At 45.0% G+C, this 12459-nt stretch overlaps 1 protein-coding gene across 1 annotated transcript in view; it reads left to right on the top strand.

Annotated features, from left to right (window-relative positions):
* Window positions 1-9848: 9848 nt before the first annotated feature.
* Window positions 9849-12459, top strand: part of LOC311501693 (semaphorin-6D-like) — a gene marked incomplete at its 5' end in the record, with an annotated part of 29053 nt that continues 26442 nt past the window's right edge. Inside the window, 5 exons of the mRNA XM_084563657.1 lie at window positions 9849-9990; window positions 10097-10211; window positions 10686-10743; window positions 12127-12183; window positions 12266-12367. Coding sequence (XP_084419783.1) covers window positions 9849-9990; window positions 10097-10211; window positions 10686-10743; window positions 12127-12183; window positions 12266-12367 — 474 coding nt within the window. The remainder of the gene's footprint in view (window positions 9991-10096; window positions 10212-10685; window positions 10744-12126; window positions 12184-12265; window positions 12368-12459) is intronic.

Here is a 12459-nt window from a genome sequence, read left to right as displayed (position 1 = left end):
TGAATCCATTTCCATCCAGACGTGAGTCCGTTGTCTTGTTGTTTCCTGACAGTTTGAGGCTGGAACGCTCCTCCTCAGTGTGTTCACACTAAACTTGACCTGTTTCTTTATAAATAGCAGCTCTGGTCAGAGACGTTTAGAGACTAAACTGCTTCCTGATAATTTGTCCCTGGGGTTTTGACATTTATTGTCCAATCTCACAGTTATCGTCTCTGACCTGATTTAAAGAAATAAAAGCCTCATGAGTCTCTGCTGCTCCTTAAACGCCAGAAACAAGAAGACAGCGGCAGAAATAACCTTCCTCCTTTCTATTCGGTCTATTTTATCAGTAATGGACGGAAGAATGTAGTTTGTCGCTCTACACTTCAGCTAAAATATAATTTATAACAATCTCTGTTTACTTGATTGGTTCATTCATATATAATTATTATTATTACTAATGTGTGTACATTCATTGTGCTCCTGTATTAAGAACTTGTGGCGTCCACCAGGGAAGTGTGTTAGGTTCACTACCTTTAAATATTAAAGTCTTAAGTTTTACAAGAAGATCCGTCTAAGAGTGAAGAAGCTTTAATGTTCATGTAAACCTTGTCAAACCACGTGTCTCCTCATCAAATCAAAACTCAAAGAAGCTTCTGGGAAATAAAATCAACTTCTGGTAGCAAATTAAAAAGTTCCCTCGTCTTTGTCCTCGCTCTTCTAAAACCGTGAAGTCTGACAGCGGTGAGGCTGCCAGCGACGCTTAACTTCACTTCACTGAGTTTTAACAGCTAATCTGCCAGATGGTGAGCTGTAGCGCAGCGGAGGAGGAGGAGGAGGAGGAGGAGGAGGAGGAGGAGGAAGAATTCCCAGGTTAACTTGTCTGAACACGACCCAAGCCAGCGAGCCAGCAGACAGCTCACAGGTGGGAGGCTTTACAGCGTCCTCGCCTCAGATGCTTCTGGGACTAAAAGAAAATCCCCAGACTCTTTGTTTTCTGGTTAAACTGTGAGAAACAGTCCACCAGGAAGAGGAAGCTGAGACTGGAAACTGAAGATCTTTAAATAAACCCACCATGACGCTGTCCTTCCTCAGAGAAATGCTCTCATGTCAATTTAGACTTAGATCAGAGGATAGGACACAGGTGTGTTTAGCCTAGCTTAGCATCAGCTGTAGGAGGAAAGTTTTGAATGACTGTGACTCCAGACTCCTATACATTAATGTCCTGGGACAGCCGTCAGTACTGGCCAGTTATTAAAGGTGTAATATGGATCTATTATGGGATGTGTGTGATCACAATCATCTGCAATTGTTGACAAACCTTCACGTCAGTAAACACTTTGTAAAAATGAAACCGTCCACACAGAGAAGAGGTCTGGTTGTTGGTTGGTGGTCAGAGTCTGGGACTCAACCAAGACTCTCTAGAACTGATGCTAATGGTGATGCTAATGGCGATGCTAATGCAGTGTGTTTCTGCTCATATAGACGTCTAAAACTAAACCAGGTAGGTTTCTAAGTGGGTGTTATGGACCTTTATCAGATCAATAATTAAATCAGACTCAACTCTATGATGATGATTAAAATAAAACATCTTTACTAAATCCAGTGAATAAATCTGACGTCCGTCATCAGTAGTTTAAGTTGAATTAATTAAGTTAAATAACTGATGAAAAGTTAATTCAGTCCAGATCAAAGCACTGACTGGAATGAGCATCAGGTTTTAAATAAGTTGATCTGAACCGTCTCTGTTTGTGCTGAGTGACGCTGTTTATAGACGCTGGAGATCTTCACTGATGAAATGCTGACTGGTTCATTCCTGTTCATTTATCGATCACTGCCTGGGTGTCTGGAAGTGGATCAGGTTTCACTGACCGGATGCTTTGAGGTCAGGTTGATGGAGGATGGAGGTGATGTCTCTAATCCCAGAGGAGGGAGGCTGACAGCGGATTAACCGCCGGGACTGAGCCCCTATGGGCGCGTCCCGCTGTGTCTTCAGATCTCAAATCTGATTTCCTGCCGGTTCAGACTGAGTGTCGCCGTCTCATCTCTGTCTCATCCCTTCATCTGTTATCCCTCGTTCCATCCAACGACTCCACCTTCATCCTTTCTCCTGCCTCCCAGATTCAGTCTTTGGGTTGCCACGGCTACCACAGTCTCCCAGCATGCTCAGCAGGGGGATCAGACTGGTGAGTGGACGAGCGTCTGCTCATCCTGTCGGCCGTGAAGCAGACGACGACACAGACATCAGAGTAGATGTGGAGACAGCAGCTCTAATCTGAGCTTTGTCTCTAAAATAAATCAGATCTTATCATGTGAGAGTCTTTCCATCTTGTTCCAACATCTGGATCATGTCTCCAAGTCAACAAGCAGCTGTTGATGGTTCTGATCCAGCGGTAGGTAGAGATCCATTAGAGACAGCAGCTGGTACAATATTCTACTGACCACATGATGGCGCTGCTGATTTACAGACACACAAACTGAGATCAGATCTCAAGTGCTGGCTGGGGACGCATGTGGAGACACATTTATATTAAGACCAGGTAGATGGACAGGTGAGACCAGGTGAGACCATGTGTTAAAGGTCTGAACGAGGTCTCTGAGGCTCCAGTAGCTTCAGGATGTCGTGTCTCTTCTTTCTGTTTGTCAGATCTTGATAAAATGTTGAGGTTTGATCTGATAATCAGATTATCTGTAGGAGGGAGGAGCATTTACCTGAATGAATAAGGAGAGGTCCTCATACGGATCCTAGTGGTACACCAGTTGCACATTTAGCCTCATATGAAGCTTCATATGTAGCTTCATATGTAGCCTCATATGTAGCCTCATGGCCTCATACGTAGCTTCATATGTAGCCTCATATGTAGCTTCATAGCCTCATATGTAGCTTCATAGCCTCATATGTAGCTCTGAAATGGAAGCTGATGTGTTTCTGAGCTGAGATGAAACGGCCTCCATGATGAAGCTGAACTGGTCTTAGAAGTTTAGTTCGTCAGATAAAAATCTTTTTAATGATTTCATCACCAGACAAGAACTATCAGTCTGAGGAGGTTTCTCTGTCCTCACCACATTTAACTGGGGATTTGTCTGGAAGATGATGATGATGATGATGATGATGATGATGATGATGATGTGAACTGAATAAATTGGTCTGAAAAAGAAAAACCAGCGTCTGCAGTTGAGCTTTTATGTTGATGAAAAGGCTGAGAGTCGAATGTTTGAGCAACACTTCAGAACACAATGAGGCTCCATGAAATAAACACACATAGACACACACATAGACACACAAACGCACACACAAACACACACATAGAAACACACATAGACACACACACACAAACGCACACAAACACACACATAGAAACACACATTGACACACACAGACACACAAACGCACACACAAACACACACATAGAAACACACATAGACACACACACACAAACGCACACACAAACACACACATAGAAACACACGGAGACATTCAGTGTCATCAGCTGATCTGTCTTTGTTAGAGCTGCTGTTCAGAGCCAGAGGAGTGTGTAGCTATGAAGCTACATGTGTGTGTGTGTCTGAGTGTGTCTGAGTGTGTGTGTCTTTGCTGCTGCAGCAGAAAATTATGAAATAAATAAATAAAGTCATGGAGTCAGAAAGTAAACCCTGACTAGAATAATAAAGTTAGTTCCTCCAGACGTCTCTGGCTCCAAGTAGACGACACATGTTCAGCATCATGACCAGCTGGCTTCAGACTGGCTTTGGTGATGCTACTGGTGATGCTACTGGTGATGCTACTGGTGATGCTAATGGTGATGCTAATGGTGATGCTACTGGTGATGCTAATGGTGATGCTACTGGTGATGCTAATGGTGATGCTAATGGTGATGCGAATGGTGATGCGAATGGTGATGCGAATGGTGATGCTACTGGTGATGCTACTGGTGATGCTAATGATGATGCTAATGATGATGCTACTGGTGATGCTACTGGTGATGCTACTGGTGATACTAATGGTGATGCTAATGGTGATGCTAATGGTGATGCTAATGGTGATGCTAATGGTTGTGCTAACTGTGAGACCACAGGTACTTAAAGCTGGCCCAGGTCAGATCGGTGTGAACGAGGTCAGAGACATAAAATCCCATAATCACATAAACACACAGACACAGAGGGGATTAAACATAGCAGCAGCAGGTCTCTGGTCTGGTCTCTGGTCTGGTCTGGTCTGGTCTCTGATATCTGCTCTGGTCTCTGGTTTCTGGTCTCTGGTCTGGTCTTGTCTGGTCTCTGGTCTGGTCTGGTCTTGTCTCTGGTCTGGTCTGGTCTTGTCTCTGGTCTCTGGTCTGGTCTGGTCTGGTCTGGTCTCTGGTCTGGTCGGGTGTCGGGTGTCGGGTCTCTGGTCTGGTCTGGTCTGGTCTCTGGTCTTGTCTCTGTTCTGGTCTCTGGTCTCTGGTCTGGTCTCTGGTCTGGTCGGGTGTCTGGTCTCTGGTCTCTGGTCTCTGGTCTTGTCTCTGGTCTCTGGTCTCTGGTCTGGTCAGGTGTCTGGTCTCTGGTCTCTGGTCTCTGGTCTGGTCTGGTCCGTTCTCTGGTCTGGTCGGGTGTCTGGTCTCTGGTCTGGTTTATTGTCACATGACCAGTAGAGTCATGTGACTGAGAATCAGGAAGACTTTGGTGATTTCAGGCGGTCAGCTGACTGCTGGGTTCTGATGGAGGAGGAACAGATGGAGGCAACACTTAGAGGGTTTACCAGAGATTAAACAGCTGATCAGCTGGTCACTGTTATTATTCAGAGCTCAGAGCTGGAAGTAGAAACCTTAGAAGACGGAGTGAAAACACAGAGCTTCACTCTGCCTCGTTATGAAGTGAAGATCTTTAAAGGACCCAGGTTCTTCTCCACCAACATCATCTGTACTACAACCTGGTCCTGGTGGATTCATCAGGCTCTGCAGCCACGAGCTCTGATGATGAGGTTAATAATATGATTGATGTTGTTGGTGATACTTCAGTATAGATATTTAGAGTCAGCCAGGTGGAGTCAGTCAGGTGGAGGAGGTTCATCATGTTTAGATCCAGGTTCATTGAGTCTGATCGTTACTTGTCCTGGTGTCTCTGGTGTCTCTGGTGTCCATTACAGGAACCAAAGTCTTGTTTACTGCTCGCTCACTTGATTCGTCACTGATCTTGTTCTTGTGAAAGCTCTGGCAGCAACAAACCACCGCTCCTGCCAGCAACGCTTTCAGGCTGCTGGTGTCTCAGAGACGAGTCGGCAGAGAGGACAAACTAAGACAGAGTGAAGGAGGAGGAACACGTGGGTCATCCTGGTATCCATGGAGACCACCGGCCAATCAGAGGGTCTGCTTTAAGAGCGGTCATGGATTCCTGATGGATCGATGTGTCTGAGCTATAAAATGTCAGAGCGTCACAGAGTAAATGTCCCTCTCTGTCTCAGACGTCTTTAATGTGGGACGGACATGAGATCACCTGGAGACATTGAATCAGGACGTTGTTATGTTAGAGAAACGCTTTGATGTTTCAGCTTCATCAGAGATTAGAAATAAAATCTGTGGCTGTTTCTGGCTGTGGGACAAACTTCATGACATGCAGTACCACAAGTGACCACTGGGGACGTGAAGCTGAAATGTCTCAGAGATGGGAGCCGCCATCTTGTTCTCTTTAATGGTTGATATGTTATAAATTATAAACATGCAGTGAGTGAAAGTCTACGACGTTGGTTTAGTTGAAGGAGTGTGATCAGATGTGGGACAGTTCCTCCATCGTCCACTAGAGGCTCCACCTCTGAGTCAGTCTGCGTAGACCTCCATGTTAAAGTCTGACCAGATGAAAACTAAGAACATCTGGACTAGAAGACGTTTCCTCCAAGTGTCCAGCTCTAAATGTCTGCTGGGGAGTTTAGGTTTTTAATCACCTGAAGGTCACGTGACTAGAGTCTGGTAATGACCTGATAGCCACATGGACCTGGACCTGGACCTGGACCTGGAGGAACCTGTTCCAGTGAACTGGATGGTGAGACGTCACTGAGACAGAGGTCGCAGTGAAAAAGAGAAAGGATAGAAGTTTTATTCTTAGTCGTTAATCTGAAGTCAAGCCTGACAGATTATTATCTTGGTTCCTGATCAGCTGACGAACATCAGGAGGATTTTATTTACCAGTCTGATCAGAGGACAGATGTCTGCTGGTTGATTGACAGCTGTCTCGTTAGTAATCACTGACCCTGCATGTGACTCGTTCTCCCATCATCCTCCACTGCTTGACCTCGTCACGACGCTCGCCTCTTATTGGACGCAGCTCGTCCTATTGGCTCCTGCTAGCTCGTGTTAGCTGCTGCTACCTTGTTAGCGAGGAGGATTTTATCTCATTCAGACTCAACGTTCAGCCCTACTTCACGTCCTTTAAATCAAACCCTGGCGTTCCACTCCTTCTTCTCCTCATGTTTGTTTTTGTGAATGAAATCAGCTGATTGATCAGATTTCCTGCCAGCAGACTGGAAGGACTCCCCAGAGACCATCTCTTGTCTCCTCCTCCTCCTTCTTCTTTTAATCTAACACATTCATTTGTTTGATGTGTTGCAGGACGTCTGAGGGGGTCCACCCCCGCCTCCTGATTGCATCTCTGAGGTCTCCACCTGACGACGCTGCAGATTTACCAGACTGTAAGTCCAGTCCCACCTCCTCTGATTGATTCTCTTGGTTCTTGGTTCTGATGAAAACATCCAGCCTCAGCTCTGTCTGAACTCTTTAAACCAGATTCAGCATCTGGATTTGATTATGGGGTGTGTTTCAACTGCATCAGTGACTTCAGACTAGATTTCAATTGACATAATAATTTGACAGATTTGCTTTGAAGAAGATTTTAATTCTGCTGCTGTGACAGCTCCAGGCTCTGTTCAACATTTAAACACAAACATAAAGAGCTGCTCAAAGGTTTTAGCTTCATTTCTACAGAAAAATGACTCTTTAAACTTTTTAACTCCAGCTCTGAATGAACACATGGAGCAGAACTATTGGACTAAAATGAGCCAGTATTACATATCATGTCCTCCTTGTGTCCAGTATCTGCTGTGACCTCCTTGTCACTAAATGTTTCTGGTAACTGCTGATCAGTGGTCTACAGCAGCTTGGAGGAATTTTAGCCCATTCCTCAGAACAGAACCACTTTAGTTCTGAGATGTTGGTGGGTTTCCTCACATCAACTGCTTGCTTCAGGTCCTTCCACAACATTTCTATTGGATTAAGGTCAGGACTTTGACTTGGCCGTTCCTAAACATTCATCTTTGTATGACATTGATTAGTTGTTACAGCCCAACACACACTTATAATCATAATGTTTATCTCTAACTGATCTGATTCACTGGTAGTTTATTCACAGTGTTAATGAATGGGAACATCCTCTCAGTGAAAGTGTGTGTGAAGGTGTGTATGTGTGTGTTAGTATCAAGATCAGAGAACGACAGATTTCCTCTGTTCTAGTCCAGATTCACTCTGATCCTCTGGAGCTTCTTCTCTACTGAGAGATCAGTGGGCGGATCTGATGGTGACCATGTTGAATATTTACCTTCATAGAACATTATTCCCCACCATCCAAACTTCATCTCTCTCTTCCTCTGGTCAGACTCTGCTAACACACCCAGTAACCATCTCATATTATCTCCAACCTCAACATCCCAGCTGTGAGTCCCTGAGTTAAAGCCCTCAGAGCCCAGGACAGAACCAGAATAATCAAACTTCTCTGGATTATCAGGAAGATGTTGTTCATCTCCTCCTCTCACACTGGTCAGATCTTCAGACAGGATCAGATCTGTTCCAGCAGTGTTTGGATCCAGAATGACAGGAGTGTAGGAGACCATGTCCTTCATGTTGTTCCAGATGTTGAAGGTCAGGTTGCCCAGATGTTTGGCCTGGTCTATCAGCGCTCCTGAGGGCAGCTGTGGATCATCCAGCAGGGGGCAGCGCTGGACTCTTTCCACTGCAGCCTTCAGTGAGAATCTGCAACGTAAATAAATAAAAACCACGAAATGAGAATCAACAGTAGCTAGAGATCCATTAAAGGAAGACATGTCTTAAATTGCCCCCCGGGGACACACGTATTAATATTATTCATGTTCTGGGGTTGACCCCCCCCCCAGCAGCCCTTATCACCTCGTTAGCTCTTATCACTCTTCCTAATAAACACCTCTGCTCTGACCTCTCTGACTCCAATCCCATTAAAAGCTCAAACATAACCGTTAATCCACCGCCACCGGGATCACGGAGGTCATCGTCCATCAGAGAGCAGGGTGTGAGAGACAGATGTGGACAGATGTTTGATCTGCTCTGGGATCTTCTTCTTCTTCTTCTTCTTCTTCTTCTTCTTCTTCTTCTTCTTCTTCTTCTTCTTCTTCTAACCCTAACCCTAACCCTAACCCTTCATGAGCTCTAACAGCAGATCATTGGTTAAAAGTGACTTCAAGGAATAAAAATGTCTCTCTGAGTCATGAAGCCTCGTCTCCTTTCTCTAAGATCCAAACTCTTCTCTGGATTTTAAAAGTGTCTCTCTCTCTCTCTGTTCAAAAACAAAAAGCTGAAAACATTGTCGTCCTCTGAGGAGACGATCTGGATGTGACTCATTTAGATCACTGAAACATCTTCTCTTCCTCCTCCTCCTCCTCCTCCTCCTCCTCATCCTCCTTCTCCTGCTCCTCTTCTGTTCTCTGCACTGATGTTCAGATTAGTTCATAAATCAGATCAGGTGACTTGATCGTTTACAGGAAACAAACCGTCACCGTGGGACGTCCTGATCTGTTCTGGTCTGATCCCGGTCCTAAAGTGATCCTGGTTCTGATCTGATCCTGGTCCTGAGTCCCTCTCTGATCCTAAATGTCCTAGAGTTGGTCTCCTGTAGCTTCTTAAAGTCTGTCCTTGTCTTCCTTGTCTTCTCCTAGAGTTGGTCTCCTGTGTCTTCCTAAAGTCTGTCCTTGTCTTCCTTGTCTTCTCCTAGAGTTGGTCTCCTGTAGCTTCCTAAAGTCTGTCCTTGTCTTCCTTGTCTTCTCCTAGAGTTGGTCTCCTGTGTCTTCCTAAAGTCTGTCCTTGTCTTCCTTGTCTTCTCCTAGAGTTGGTCTCCTGTGTCTTCCTAAAGTCTGTCCTTGTCTTCCTTGTCTTCTCCTAGAGTTGGTCTCCTGTAGCTTCATAAGGTCTGTCCTTGTCTTCCTTGTCTTCTCCTAGAGTTGGTCTCCTGTAGCTTCCTAAAGTCTGTCCTTGTCTTCCTTGTCTTCTCCTAGAGTTGGTCTCCTGTAGCTTCATAAGGTCTGTCCTTGTCTTCCTTGTCTTCTCCTAGAGTTGGTCTCCTGTAGCTTCCTAAAGTCTGTCCTTGTCTTCCTTGTCTTCTCCTAGAGTGGACTGGATTTAGTCCAATAAATCTTTCTATCAAAGTTAATGTAGTGTGGAGAGGGTAGCTGGTACTTTGTTGTTCATCATGAACTCCCTAACCCTCTCATACCCTCCCTAACCCTCTCATACCCTCCCTAACCCTCTCACACCCTCACTAACCCTCTCACGAATCTGATTGGTTATTTATTGTAACCATGGAGCTCAGATATTAATTCTGTCTTTGTGTGTATTTGTGTGTTTTTGTATGTGTGCTAAGCTAATCTGTGTGCCTCATTGCAGGTTAATAAAGCACTGCTAACCGCTAACTGCTAACTGGTAAATGGTAACTGCTAACTGCTAACTGTTAACCGCTAGGCTAGATGCTAATCCCTCAGAGAGACCATCACTCACTTCTCTTTGTCTCTTTGTTGTCTCAGAGCTGACGTCCACCATGACCTGCTGACATCAGCCCCTCCTCAACCCACCTCCCCCTCCTCCCCCTCGCTTTCCTACAAAATGGCCGCCACCAGCTGGCTGTCACCGTGGCGGCAACGGCGGCCGCTGCTGTTGCTTCTTATGTTCACTTCCTGTTTCCTGTCGGCCTCGGCCACGCCCTTCCCCAAAGACCTGGAGCCGATCACCGTGGTCAGCTCGGAGCGTGAGTAGAGCCTCTGGTCCATGAGCCAACGATCCAGATGTTTAGCTTGTATGAACACATGAATGTAAATCAGCGGACTGATTCAAAGTGTGTGGTGTGTGTGCAGAGTCGTACCTGTATCCAGGTTTCCAGGGTTTACTTCAGGACAACGACACGCTGCGTCTGGGCCTGGACTTTCAGACCATGTTAAGGATCAATCACATGTTATACATCGCTGCCAGGTGTGTTCACCTTCAAGTACTTCACAAAACTGAGGCTATGCTGTCACTAGCTTCTGGCAGTCATTTCCAAAATGGCCGCTTTCATGGACTATTTTCAGGGAAACCGTTGCTAACATTGAAAAGTCAGATAACCAGTAACAGCCACGATGACAAATGTTTATTTATTCTTTGTCTTCTTTTTAATTTAATTAAGCTAATTTTGAAATAATATAATATAATATAATATAATATGCATTGATTTGTTCAGGAAAACTACCAGATTGATTAATAATGAATTAATTAACGTGTCAGATAATCTGTAATGAAAATAAGCACTCATTTCTAATGTGAGGATGAATGTGAATGGATGAATGTCAGGCTGAGGATGCATGCGAATATGAATAGATGAATGTGAGAATCAGGACAAATGGATGAATGTGAGGATGAATATGAATGGATGAATGTGAGGCTGACTCGCTGCTTTGAACTCTTCAGGGATCACGTGTTTGCAGTGAACCTAACGACGGCTTCAGAGAGCTTCGTCCCACAGCTGGTGAGTACATTATTATTATTATTATTGTTATTATTATTATTATTAGACACACCTGGACCCAGACTATGTTCTGGGTCCAGGTGTGAACACTGATCAGGTCTCAGTAGGTAGAGCGGGTTCTCCACGAACCAGAAGGTTAGCGGTTCGATCCCCAGAATGTGCCACATGCGGAAGTGAGCAAGACACTGAACCCCGCTTTGAGTACCAACAGGTAGAGAAGCGCTGTATAAAAGCAAGGCCATTTACCATTTACCATCAGACAGACTCAGGTGTACAGAGTTAAGTCATCAGGAAAGAAATCAACATTAAAGGAGTAGAAATAAAAGGAAGTGGACCAAGGACGGAGCCCTGTGGCATCCCATCTCTAACGGGGTTTGTCTGAGTTCCTGGTGACATGGTCCACATTCTAATAAACTGGTAAATATGATTTTAAGACAATCATCCCAATGTTTAGAGATCCTGCCCGTTGACCGTCTTCCTTCTGTCAGTTTTTGTGCAGCGTTGAATGTTTTGTTCATGTCTGCAGCAACGCTCTGAGAACCGTGAGGAGAACATCATCATCCTCACAGATAAAGAACCTTTTTCCTTTCACGTAGACGCAGTAAATATCAGCGGCAGCTTTTTATGTGCCATGTTCCTTTGATCTGCTCCTCCTCATCAAAGAGAGGAGGTTACGGGGGCTCCTGACAGTAATGGGCCTCCTGGTGCATTGTGGGACGGCGGGCTACGAACAGCTGTTTGATGTCAGCCGTTACCATCGTTATCAGTGATCCAGCTCCATATGTACTTCAAAGAGAACCCATGTTCTCCTCAGAACGTTTTATCAGAACCTCCAAACCCAGGACGCTACAGGTTCATGTTTCTTCTATGTTTCATGTCAGTGGAAACAAAAGCTTCTTATTCCATTTTCACCTGATGAGGGATAGATGTGAGTCAGAGCTTGGTCCCTACGTGGCCTACTGCTGCAATGCTGCAAATATTATACAGGATTATCCTTAGCTTAGCTTAGCTTAGCTTAGCTTATCTGATCTGATCTGATCTGGTCTGGTCTGGTCTGGTCTGGTCGACCTTTGATGGTTTTCTCTTCATGTAATGATAAACTGTCATTTCTTTTTAATTGGTTGCCTGGTTTCTTGTCCTAACATGGATCAGAACCAAGAACTGTGGCCCAACCTACCTCCTACAGTGATAGAAACCATTGAATGAGGTGCTCTGAGAAAGCTTCAAATATCAGAACCTCCATGTTGCCGTCATGTGACTGGTTCTGAAGTCTCTATGTTTAGTTGTTTTGGTCCAAACAGCTGATCTGTGTTGCTGCTGACGTGTCTTGTCTTCGTCCTCGTTGGTGTTTATCACTTATTTCTTCCTCTTCCTATTTTCCAGAAGTTGACGTGGAGGTCCAGAGACGTCAGCAAGTGTACGGTCAGAGGGAAGAACAGCGTGAGTTCACATCTTTGATGTTTCCTGCTTTTCTTTTTCCAGAAAACATTCTGATCACGTCCTGTTTCTGTTCTGGTTTTAGGACGAGTGTTACAACTACGTCAAAGTGTTAGTGCCTCGAAATGATGAGACTCTGTTCGCCTGCGGCACCAACGCCTTCAACCCGACCTGCAGAAACTACAAGGTAACGCCAGGTCGCTGGTGCTTTGAGAGCAGAATCCCACGATGAGGTCTTTGTCCCAGAAACAAGTCGCTGAAAGAACCCTCTGGTGTTTT

The sequence above is a fragment of the Chelon labrosus genome, assembly GCF_963514085.1.
Source record: "Chelon labrosus genome assembly, chromosome: 16".
NCBI classification, from domain to species: Eukaryota; Metazoa; Chordata; class Actinopteri; order Mugiliformes; family Mugilidae; genus Chelon; species Chelon labrosus.
The sequence above is the reverse complement of the archived record's forward strand: the minus strand, read 5'-3'. Positions and strand labels throughout refer to the sequence as shown.